Source organism: Dermacentor silvarum, chromosome 2 (assembly GCF_013339745.2).
Source record: "Dermacentor silvarum isolate Dsil-2018 chromosome 2, BIME_Dsil_1.4, whole genome shotgun sequence".
In the NCBI taxonomy this organism is placed as follows: domain Eukaryota; kingdom Metazoa; phylum Arthropoda; class Arachnida; order Ixodida; family Ixodidae; genus Dermacentor; species Dermacentor silvarum.
The window spans coordinates 127,341,623-127,353,710 of record NC_051155.1 but is presented as its reverse complement, the minus strand read 5'-3'; the positions used below and the strand labels follow the sequence as shown (position 1 = coordinate 127,353,710).

At 42.1% G+C, this 12,088-nt stretch overlaps 1 protein-coding gene across 1 annotated transcript in view; it reads right to left on the bottom strand.

The window, feature by feature from the left end:
- LOC119441747 (dedicator of cytokinesis protein 9) overlaps window positions 1–12,088 on the bottom strand; it is a 122,898-nt gene that overhangs the window by 41,815 nt on the left and 68,995 nt on the right. The window contains exons 29-30 of the mRNA XM_037706355.2: window positions 8,440–8,618; window positions 6,102–6,441 (exon numbers count right to left, since the gene is read on the bottom strand). Of these exons, the coding sequence (XP_037562283.1) occupies window positions 6,102–6,441; window positions 8,440–8,618 (519 nt within the window). The remainder of the gene's footprint in view (window positions 1–6,101; window positions 6,442–8,439; window positions 8,619–12,088) is intronic.

Genomic DNA, 12,088 nt, shown 5'->3' with positions numbered 1-12,088 from the left:
ATACACATGACACACATAAGGACATGCTCACACACACAAACATACATACAATGACATAGTGACCACAACGGAAACATGATGGCCATATAGGCAGCATCAATGTGCAGCAATCCAATTCATTATGCAAAATTTTGAGACAGGTATGCAGCTGTGGGAGAATACATCGTGCAAAATAAAAGCATTTTTTTACTATTCCTCTTAAAAGGCCAACTATAGGACCATGTAAAGAGCCTAGTTTCAGATAATGTTGATATGGAGCAGCCTCCATGCAAAATGTTACATTGAAATACATGTGTATATATCATAAAAAGCTTGCGTAAGTAGACGTTTCTGATCTTGAAACTTAACAAAAAGAAATTGACACCATTACCAGTCACCACAAGTAAAGCATTACACAGAATGAGCGGCTTTTTGTCATGACCTTCGAGGTTAGGCGGTGCTCACGGCTGCTCGTGGCGCGATGAAAAGTCTCGGAAGCAACGTCCTGGGATTTACATCATATCAGCTAACCACGAGGTACATGCACCGCCTGCTTAGGTGCTTTAAAGGCTGCTAATAAGAAAATCAAGCAATTACCAACCCTCCAGCTTTGCCAAGATTGCTTCAAAAGTATACATAACACTAATTTATAACCCATTTAGCTGATGTCAAATTTCATAGCAGTTGGCCCTTTAAGGCAGTCAATTCAGTCAGTCAATGAGTGTTTCATTTTTAATCCTTGAAAATTTTTTAATTTCTGCAGACTCGCGTGATATTCGTAGCACGGTTCCAAATTTATAACACGCAGTGCTTTATAAAGCTACTAATTGTGGAAAATTATTTCCACCATTAAGCTTGTGCAAGTACGCCATTTTATTGCACCTTGTTTATGGCATGTCTTACACTAATAAGTACAAATTTAACCGTCTGATTTAGAGTTCCTCTGCAGCATTTTAGCGAGTTATAAGTGTGGATAAGTATTTCGTTACGTAAGCCCTAGCCCCAAGGCTCTCGTGATTTATCTAAAGCAACATTGCTAAATGCGCCTGTGGGAGGTCACTGCAGTTTGCAAGTTTTTGGCAATATGCCTTATCAAATACTTGAAAACAAGCAAGTCATGGTGTTGGTTCTATAAAACTACTGAAATTAAAAAATTGAAAAGGTAAAATGCCTGAAGAATGTGAACCATTCTATCAAGAAAATCCATGTCGAAATTAAAACACAGAAAATGCAATGTCTCAGCAATGTTAAAACATAAAACGGAAGTCATCTCAAATTTCATGCAACATAAAAACTATGCTTGCAACACGTATATTTACTATACACCAACACGAGACTACTATGACAAACTTTCGAAGAAAACAGTGACAACAGACAGGCCAGTATGCACTCAAATTCGCAATAATCAAAGTTCCACGAATTGAGCCACTGTGGGGACTACTAAAGGGCTCCTCACCAGGTCTGGCCATTTCGAGCTGACAAGCGCAGTGCATACGATGTTCTCAAACGATTGTGCCTGCAAAGTATTACACCACCACGCGCTGTGAAAAAAGCTTAAATTTCAAACCAAACACTGTTTGCCCTTCTCCTCGTCGGCGCCGTGCTCCCAGCCGGAGAGTTGACGTCTATCGCGCTCGCGCAAGTGCGCCTACGTACATGGCAGTGCTGAGACGTCACTCAGAGTGAAACGCGACTTCGAGAATTATTCAAGGCAACAGCAGTTATTTGTTTCATCTGTTGCTTCAACAGACGAATGAAAGTTTAGAGAAATAATAAAACATACAAACCAAATGTCTGCATGTTATTGTTTTACTTCATACCGTAACAAGAGAGATGTACTTCCGTTTTGTCTGCTTATTCCCAAGTCGTGCAGTCGCATGCGCGGCGAATGAAACTATGTCATTTTCGACCGTGTTCCAGCACGCGATTACGTTCCGATTCGTTTGCGTCTGCCTCAGTGTATGTGTAGTGCTGACTTATACCACTCATCAGGTGTTCTTGTGCACAGCGCGCAAAATCATGCACTGTGTTAAATGAGACAAAGGCAACAGCTCGCGCGCAAGACCGTCAGTGGAAGTGCGCTGCGCAGCAAAAAAGCAAGAAAAAACAATTTTTAAGAAATAAAAAGAAGGCGGGGCCCGTGACGTATGCATCACCCGATCCTCCAGCTCCAGTATGGGAGAACGCAGGGAAGGAATTTCACTGGCAAAGGCTAGATGGGCGAAAGTGGAGAGAGTGCCTATGTTGGCGGTGACGCTCTCCTCCTGAAATCATTGGTTCACGGCACTAAACACATTTCTATCTCAGCTATTAATGAACCAAATTAAAAAATTCTTGCAATAGAATGTGCCCTCTAGGAAGCGTTTTACCACAAAAATTTTCTAAGAAAGCTGATCAAGTTCTTCATAACAACTTCCAGCGTATAACCAAAATTTGCTATCTGACCTGGTGAGAGGCCCTTTAAGACAGACCTGCTTCAAGAAAGAATAATAATTTCGCATTGTCAAAGAGCATTTTTACTTGAAACAACATAAGAAAGATCACACCACCAGAACTGTATACCATAGCAAACCAGAAAAGCTGATCAAGTTCTGCGTACCCACAATGCCAGTGGTAACGTAAATGAAAAAAATGGCTGTGCAGGTGCATGTAAATACGAGGTCTGTCCCAAAAGTTCATGCACCAAGTAAAAAAAAAAAATGTGGGTGAAGACGTAGCACTGCTGCTCTCTATTCTTGAAAGGACACGGCTGACCTCTAGAACAAGCCAGACAGCTGTGCAACAAGGCTGAATTTTATGTGAGCACTTGTTGTGTGACCAATTTTTATACTTTGCTGAAATGGAAATGGACAAATAGACAGGACAAATGGTCAATATCAAATTACTTGTGGAATTAGGCAAGAATGGTGCAGAAAATCATCAAATGTTGCAAAAGGCTTATGGAAAGGATGCACTAAAGGAAAGAACTGTGTTTTTGGGGAGGCCATGAAGACCCCAAGGTTGATGCAAGATCAAGACACCCCTCCACCTCATGCAAAGATGAAAACATTAACCGTGTGTGTGATCACACGACTGATGTCTTCAACACACGATAAACATCTGCCCTTGTGCTTAGTGACCACCAAATGACTGTTAGAATGGTATGAAAAGCACTCTGTTTGGGAAAGTCGTCCAGTCATCCATTTAACAGGTGTGGAGTGAAAATTTGGAAATTAAAAAGGTTTGCGCCAAGATGGTGCTAAAACTGCTGACTCCCAAACAAATGTTGTAACGAAAAGATGGTTGCATTGATTGGAAAATTTCGGACAACAACGCTGAACTCTTGCAAAGGGTCGTCACCGGCAAAGACAAAACTTCAATTTACGAATACAACATCGAGCTGAAGTCACAGAGAAAGAAGTGTAAAAAGACGACAAAAAACAAAACAAGTGCGAAAGAACAATGCAATAATCAAGATCATGTTGATCATGTTTCTTGACTGCCCTGGAATTGTGCACCACGAATTTGTACCTGCAGGTCAAACTTTAAAAAAATTATATTCGAGATCCCCAATGTAAAACTGCCTACGTCGAGTCTACGTCGAGGGCGTGAACCACCCCTTAGGCTTGGTGAAATAACATAGTCCGCAGGTAGCATACGCTGCTGTGAACATCTCAGTCAAGTTTTGCTGCGGTACGCGGTGGAGCTCGCAAGCGGAGCGCGAACTCATCTTACTCTCAAACGCTCTCTTTTCAACAGAAGCCACGATCTTAACTCTTTTCTGAGCGCTTTATTTCGTAATAAAGCAGATTCCCATACGCAGCTGCTATTGGTCGCTGCAGTCGGCTACACTGCAGCCGCCGCGGAGCGTTGTGGCCCCGCCCCACTCCAGCGTAGCCCTTGCGGTGGAAGGAAATGAAGAAGGAACAGGAGCACAGCGGAGGCCGTGCTTGATTGCCAATAACTCCGCTTCTGCTGAACGCATTGAAGTACTTTTTATGGCAAAGTATTTCTGAAATACCGTATTCTCACTTCAAGTGCCTTTCTCCACTACGATAAAAAGTGGTTCAGGTCCCCTTTAATTGCTGTGCACTGTGTGCTAACACAACCGTAGAATTAACTAACAAGTGGGCACATTAAAGACAAATGTCAACTTTTGGGGGCATAGAGCCAGAGATAGTAAAAATGTTGGAAAAATTGGGCAGTCTGAAAAAACAACTCAAGATAGAAAAAAAAAAGCTTTTAGTACCCAACCCTCCATCAACATTGGAAAGGTCAATATACTTTGCACGACTTTGCATTTCAGAAAATTATCTAGCTGAAATTTTTATTCATTTAAGTGTTTTGTATTTGTCCTATGTTTAGCACGATGTTTGCTGTTGCTGTCATATTTTATACGCACTCCTTGGAAAGGCACTCTGCTAAGCGCATACAAATAGTCACACTTCAGGCCACATCAAACTGGAATCGAATAGCGCCATTGAATAGTGATGTAAAAAACAGTATGTCAAACCAAATTCTAATACTGCATCTATTTTTACTAGGAAGGTGATGCTTTCTTTATTATAAATGTCATGGGCAGAGTGTTAGTGTCAGGCTGGAGTGATTGAAATGTGTACACCCAAGAAAATCAGAATAAAAGGTATACTAAAAATTGCAAACTTGTGATGCTGAGAGAGTATGCAGCCTGCAGAAATTTTTTTCGAGTACATAGGTATTTAAGCACTATGGTTAGTCAGAAGACAAAGATTAAGGTGAGAGGCTATGCATAGAATTTTCACTTCTTACTGCCCCCAAGCGCTGCAGCAGTATTATTTTTAAGTGCAAAGCACTTCGGGGGCCCGGGCTGTCGGCGGCTTCCACCACGTGTGATCTGTCGTGATCACGCTCACGAACAAGTTCTCATAACAGGGTCAAAACAAGTGCAGAATTGATCAACACCGGTTCAAAATAAACTAACATAATTTAGAAAAATTTAAAAGACAGCAATAATCAAGCATTAAGTGCATTAATTAGCAGAAACTTGTTAAAGTCAGTTTCGAAATGCCAGATCGGTACCAGCACAGCGCAAGAAAGGGCGCCACCACCTCACAAGCGCTCGATTGCTTCGCACTTCCCCGGATTCACGTTAGTGGAGTTGCATTAGTGCTGGATTTGAACTACACAAGTGCAGGATTTGAGCAGAATTGGAGCTACATTAGGCACTGGACTTGAGCAGGATTTGAGCTAGATTAGAACTGCATTTGATTTGGGGTGCAGAATGATCTTGAAGTCATTCCGAGGTAGCGGCGGCAGCCGGCGCGTCTCTCGGGATTTGAAGCGGATGCATCGCACGTCGCTGGTTCGATTTTTTATAAGCAGCAAGCTACAGTGCTGGAAACTGCAGCAGTCACATGAAAACAAGCTTTTCCATGATATTAACATGTTCAACATGGCACATGTAGCCATCGGTGCACAAGAAGTGGCGTGAAATAACACTCATTGAAAAAAAAAATTTGAAAAATTTCACATATAGTACTGTGTTTGCGACAAATTTTGTCATTGTATGTGTATCCACCTAGCAGAATATTTACAGTGGATGCCTCGTGCTTGTGCCACCACTTATTCCAGCCTGAGCACAAAAAAGATGCGTCACAATTACATTGATATCAACACAGTTGAGCTTAATGTGCCAATGAGTTCAGCATGCCATGTTTGCGATCACAAGCAAAGTGCTCGGTGCCAATGAGTGAAGCTACCGCACCCAAAAATAAGGCTACATGTTCCTACTGGTCGAACACTAATTTTATTTCCCGGCCAAAATGAAAATTATTTGGTATGTTTTATGCAAGTAACAGCTCAATCACTACCAAACCTTCACAATAGTGCTTTTGTTCTAACACTTCTTCACTTCGCAATGACTAGGATTACGTGACGTCTCAGGCAAACGATAGTACACATTGAAGTACGGTGTTCCTCGCAAGTTTTCCTGACAAACAACAACCTGAACTTTTTCAGACAAGACATCCGAAGTGGTGCTTTCAGTGATTGGCCTTGTTTTTTTTCCCAAAGGCTGCACTTTCTTAAATTCTGTTTTATGAATCAGAAAAAGAAAGAAGCCGCAGATTCGATTTCGATTCAAATGGAAGCAGACTTTCACCCACCTTGGCCAGCAATGATGGATAAGTAGTTAGAATCCCGGTTGTGGCGGCCAGAGCCCGGCAAAGAAGCCGGCCCGTCGAGGGCCACGCTGTTGCGGTACGACGTCACGCTCTGTGGTGTGCCTGGGTCCTCAGCGACTGCAGCCGCGTGGTTCAGACTATCTGCCTTGCTCATCTTACGAGACGGTGATGTGCCAGATGCCATTGTGCTTGTTGCACTCGGAGCGGCAGAGGATGGCTGCTGCTGCTGCTGCTGTTCTGTGCTGCTGCTGAAACGGTTGATGTTGGCCAGAAGCACGGAGATGAGGGGCAGGTAGAGTGATGCGAGTCGAGCTTGCTGGGCCTGAGCAGCGAGAAAGAAAGACAGAAAAAAATTTGTGAAGTCTTGCATACTGAACACAGCTATATTTGAACATTTGCTTTTTATGAACTTCTTTTAGGCAAGTGTTCAGATAGCGTTGCCTTTTGTTGAGTATCCCTGAGCACAATGAAAGCCCGAATGATAACTGCTGCAGTGCTATGAGATATGTTGGCACTGTGCCTCATGATAAGTGATTAGCAAAGCACAGAGTAAAAGTGTGAAAACCTCTGAAAAAACCAGGACATTTCAGAAACAGCAACATGTGCCATAGGTGCAGAAGAGTGTTAATTAAACTACAAGGCTCTCCAAGTAAACAAAGCTCTCCAACTCGCAGATTATAATATAAGATCCCTAATCGCACCAATATCTCAATCTAGATTAAAGGATAGTCAGCTTGTAAACAAGTTACAAACTATAAACTGCATGCACTCATCTGAAAGCTTCACTCTCCGTGCTTTGCTGAATATTTCTGCTCAGCTATGCAGTGGTACACGTTGTGCACTAACCTAAGACAGCTGTCTCTCTATTATAAAGCAAAGAGCTGAGCCAGCACATTTTCAAACAATTTTGTAATAAGCAAGTACAATAAGCTAATTATTACGTGTACATACTTTTTAGTAAACGTACACATGTACAAGCAAAATGTAATTACAGCATTGGCTCTGTGTTATGATATATGTGTGCAGAGCACGACACACAAAGGTCTGTCATCATTTGCAAGAATGGCCTTGTGGTTGGTCGGATGTCTATAGCATAAGCATTACTGTAAGCACATTACAAAACACAACAGCATTAAAACACATGTTCCCATTAATTCAAACCAAGTGCGAGTTCAGATGAATCAGCACTTGTGCAGTGCGCTACTTTATTTGTCTCTATGCGTTTCGCACTGCACTTGCAGTGATGTACAGCCAACGTCCAATTTTTCAGACTCCTCAAGGGCCACGAAAACGTCCGAAAATTCGGGCAGTCCAAAAAGACGAATGCATGCCTTTTACTGCCCCCAAGGGCTCAAATTGCCACAGGCACGTCCAAAATAGCTATGAAGGCCTGCCAGTACACTTATTACGCGTATCGTAGCTCGTACTGTGCTACGAGGCAGCAGGTGCACGCGTGTATAATTAAGAAATACATACAGTGTACCATGACAATTTTCCCTTCCCACTTTCGACATGCTTCACCGCAATACTTTGCATATGCTTTACTGCGTAACACTGCTGTATTGAGGCGAAGCTGCCTTTCAAGAACTGGCATTATGCAACACGCCGTGCTTTCCGCCGAGTTTCCAAGACATTGGCGAGGATTACAAAGGCGGAGTTGGTGCCATTGGTAACAGCTGCGAATTGTTCAATGAAAAACACAGCACTGAACAGAAACAGGCATGAAAGCGAACGTTGAAGTAGCTAGGCCTAGTGTTGCCAAGGTGGTGGCTACGGCTGTTGGCAGATCTGCGGTCGAGAGCGCCGGTTCAAGGAGGCGAAATAATCAATACAGCGGTGATGGTGGCTTCGATTAATGCCGTTTCGAACTTGCGGTCATGCAAAAAGTCCAGAAAATCGGACCGGCGAAGGTTTTTTGCGGTGGAAATTTCAGGCATTTTTATCATGGACTTCAGAGAGCGTGTGGCCACGCGCTCTATAAAGTTCATGAGAAAAAAGTCTGAAATTTCCGACTCAAAAAACCTTCGTCGTTCAATTTTACGGACTTCTTGCCGACAGTGCCACGAAGACGTCCAAATTATCGGGCGTCCAGAAAATCGGTCGTTGACTGTGTATGTGCAGTAACTTGCCAAGCTTTTTCAGCCTGGCATGACCTGCAGGTACAGAGCACCATCATGCATTCCAATGAGAGATTCATACTTCCTATAGGTACCAATTGTCCAAGTAACTCTGTATTCAGTTTACTGTATTCACTTTAGGTGCACTTTTGCTGCATGTCATCAAAGCCTGCATAAAAATTCAAACCCGAAAACCCACATACCTTGCCCTGGTAACGGTCGTCAAAGGCATGCTTCGCAAGCAGGTTGCAGACAACACTGATGGCTCTCTGTCGAACTTTCTGCACTTCACTGAGTGCTGCCCGCAGCTCCAGCAGAAGCGCACCCACCAGGAAGTGGCTACGACAGAACTCTTCCGACAGCCGGTACTCCATCTCGTAGTCTAGCAAGTTGCCATTGGGAGAAGGCGTGGGCCACAGAGAATACAATGAGAACACAACCTACCAAGATACTACAATACAATGCACTTTGAATGGGTAAGAAATGTTTTCTTGCATAAAAAAAAGTCGATACTATACTTAGAATGTTTGGTGAAGCCATAGTAGTGCAAACAAAATATGAACACAAAGAACACAAGACCGGACACCACGGGTGCTACTGGTAGTGCCTGTGGTGTCCAACCTTGTGTTCTTTGTGTTTGTTATTATTTGCATTACTATGGTTTCACCAAGTATCAACCAACTAGCCCAAGAACAAGTTATCTTACTTGGAATGTGATAACAATAAAAGTTGGCACATGCTTGCAGCCCCAGTCTTTGTCTTACATTTATTCACATGTTTCTTTGTGTACCTGTTATTTAAACACTGAAACATCCCTGTGCTAATATATATTGCAAGTTTAAGCCCTATTGATGAATATCCTACTAGAATGGTTAAATTTGGAGTTCACGCAAACAACTATAGGGTCAGCAATTGGATATGAACTGTGCCTTTCCGGTACCAAAGTGTAGCAGCTGCAATTTGATTGGGGTTCTGCATACGTCCTACGGAACACATTGAAGCTATTATACAAGCCACAAAAATCTTAGAAAACACCTGATGCTTTAAACGAACCTAGAGCGCTTCCACTCTTTCATGGGCAAGAATGATGCTTTAGGACAAATTTTTTTTACTACTCCTCCACTTAGCTTCACAGTTGTCAAATTTATCAGGACAGCTTAATGTGACACATATTTGATCAAAACCGTGGCACTTGTAAGCTATAAGGGTGGCATGCGCGAAGTGGCTCTGTGCTTATGCTCTTAATACAGCAGTAAATGTCAGGGCGCATCTGTATCTGATTACCCCTTGTCACAGTTGTGAGCTAAGAATAAGCTTGGGTAGCTCATAACCAGTCCATTTCCAATGGCAACTATGCAAATACAAGTGCTGCACTTACAATGAGCCATTTTTGCAGGTAAAAATTCAGCAATTTTGCACACTGGCTCTCTTTCAAGCCAAGATATGTTGACTGCTCTATGCATGTAATTAAACATAAAACGTGTTTTATCTTATACAGCAAACAAAGCCTGCATTTCTCAGCCCTAATCTAAACAATGATGAACACTCATTTTGCATTTCGAAACATTCTCTTTAAAACAATTTACTCTAAAGAGTTTTAAAGGAGTAGACACATCAAAACTAATTGTGGTGTTTACTTAATAAAATCAGTTTTTTTCTGCAATGCACCTTAATTGATGAACTTGTCTTACGTTTGAAGCTAAGCACAATAAAAAACCCCACACAAGTCACTATATGATTGTACAACTGCTACATTTCCTTTTGTGAATGTCCATGGCCAGTGAATTGAAATAAATTTGACCAACAAACTTAATTTTCTTTCACATTGTGAAATTTTGCAGCACTAAAAACATTACAAAGCAGAAAAGATGTTTTAATTTACTGACTAAGCTACAGATTTATGGTCACTTATGCACACAGCCTGTGCATATACCGGCTAGGCTTCACCAATAGGAAGAGCTGGCAGGCTGCAATGTGAGGCATCCAGTGTAGCTCTAAAATTTCTCAACTACTGAAGTGACACACTGCGGTGCTTCCATCTCTGATCAATGTGCCAAACAGATATAGCAGTGCAAGGCTACCGTAAAGTCTGAAAGAACAAGCACAGGCACAAAGCAAGTGAACTTAAAATTGTGAAAACGAGCTGTACTAGTCCGCAGAAACACGGAACCAATTAAGTACCTTCATTTCAACAACCGAAATCATTCATTAGGATCGCTTCCGAATAAAAAATGTCAAGGCCACTTAAATATTACACACTGGCCTCCCCTACAAGTGATGGAATTTCTATCGATTGTTCCAAGCAAAACAGAGCAGAAGTAGCAATTTCGATGTCTCTACTCCCTTAATGCACACTATTAAAAAATAAACGAGATACAACGGCATGACAAGATGATAATGAGTCATGATGGCCAGTACATGATAGCAAATGCAGTTAAAAAGCCAGAAATAAAACACCTTAATGAAGACAAACACGCAAGCCACCTTGTATTGCCAAAGTTAAAAACAAAGCGCCTTCCACCACCAGAAAGTGTTTACTTGCAAGTACAAAACCAACACCAAAAAGAATGAAACTGCGAGGCATGTGCAGTTACTTATGAGAAAACCCAAGCGACAAGAAGCCCTTTATCTTCTGTCACATAATTGTTACTTGGAAGCACTTGATCGCACCTAGCGTTAATGCCTTCTAACTAAACCCACTTGTTCTTGCATACTTTAATACTCCTGTCTCACGAGCAAATTTATTGTCATTTTGAGCGAGTGCACTCTGCCGCTAATGTCATTCGCAGGCTATCATACAGGAACATTTAGTGACACTCACTGCAGAACGCACTCGGCAGATAGTGTGTTCGGCAAAAACATTTCACTACGTCCAAGTGTGTAGCCTTGGCAGTAATGCTTAAAAGATAAATGAATTAATATTGAAAGTAGATGCGGTAGTTAATTTAAACCACCTTTTTTGTGATTGGAAATGTTAAGAGATAAAATTTACTATACTGTAAAAAAAGCTAATTTACTATTCTCGATTTCAGGTTGTTTATGTGTGATGGCTGCGCAGTTGTTTATGCCAGGGAGTGCCTGTGCTAGCCACCCTACCTATGCAGCCACCATCGTTTTTTCCGAGTTTCATGGATGCAAGTAGTGCATCAATGATGACACAGTCGGACGAGGAGATTAAGGTGCTACTACGTGAACTCCTTTGTCGTTTTACAGCAAAGCTGACTGGACGTCAGCTTGGCTGTGAAATTGTGAAATTGGCGCGATTCTCTCTATTGTCTCTGCGTGCGAAAGGTGAGCAGTCTCTCGGAGTGGTCCGTAAGCAACGAATAAGCGCTGCCCAAAATGTTTGCGATCTGTTCTTGTGCCATCTGCAACGGAATCTGCCATTTTCCCTCTGCTTCCCTTTGATGCAATGCTCTCTTCTCTTGGCTCGTTTGATTGATAATGTTATTGCGGTTGCAATGAATTCCCTCACTTGCACTTAAGTTTATTCTAAATGCTGTTCTTACCTATAACACACTGTTATATTGAAAACCATACTTAAAATAACAAATATATGTTACGTCTACTGATTCACCCATTGCTAGTGTCATCCATTCCAAAAGACACTTTCTCATGTAGCAGTGCACCACCAAAGTAACATTCAGTGCGCTGACGTGCACTTACTCAAAGTGACACTCAGTTTGCCCGTATGACATGGGTACAAATCAGCACAGAAGACGACAGCAACATGAACAGTCGTAAGATAGTGCTCATCCTGTGACTGTCTCTTCGTGTTGCCGTCATCTTCTATTGTGATTTAAAGTACGCATCCATTCCAACTAGGCCAACTTTCTACCTTATTGCTCTTAA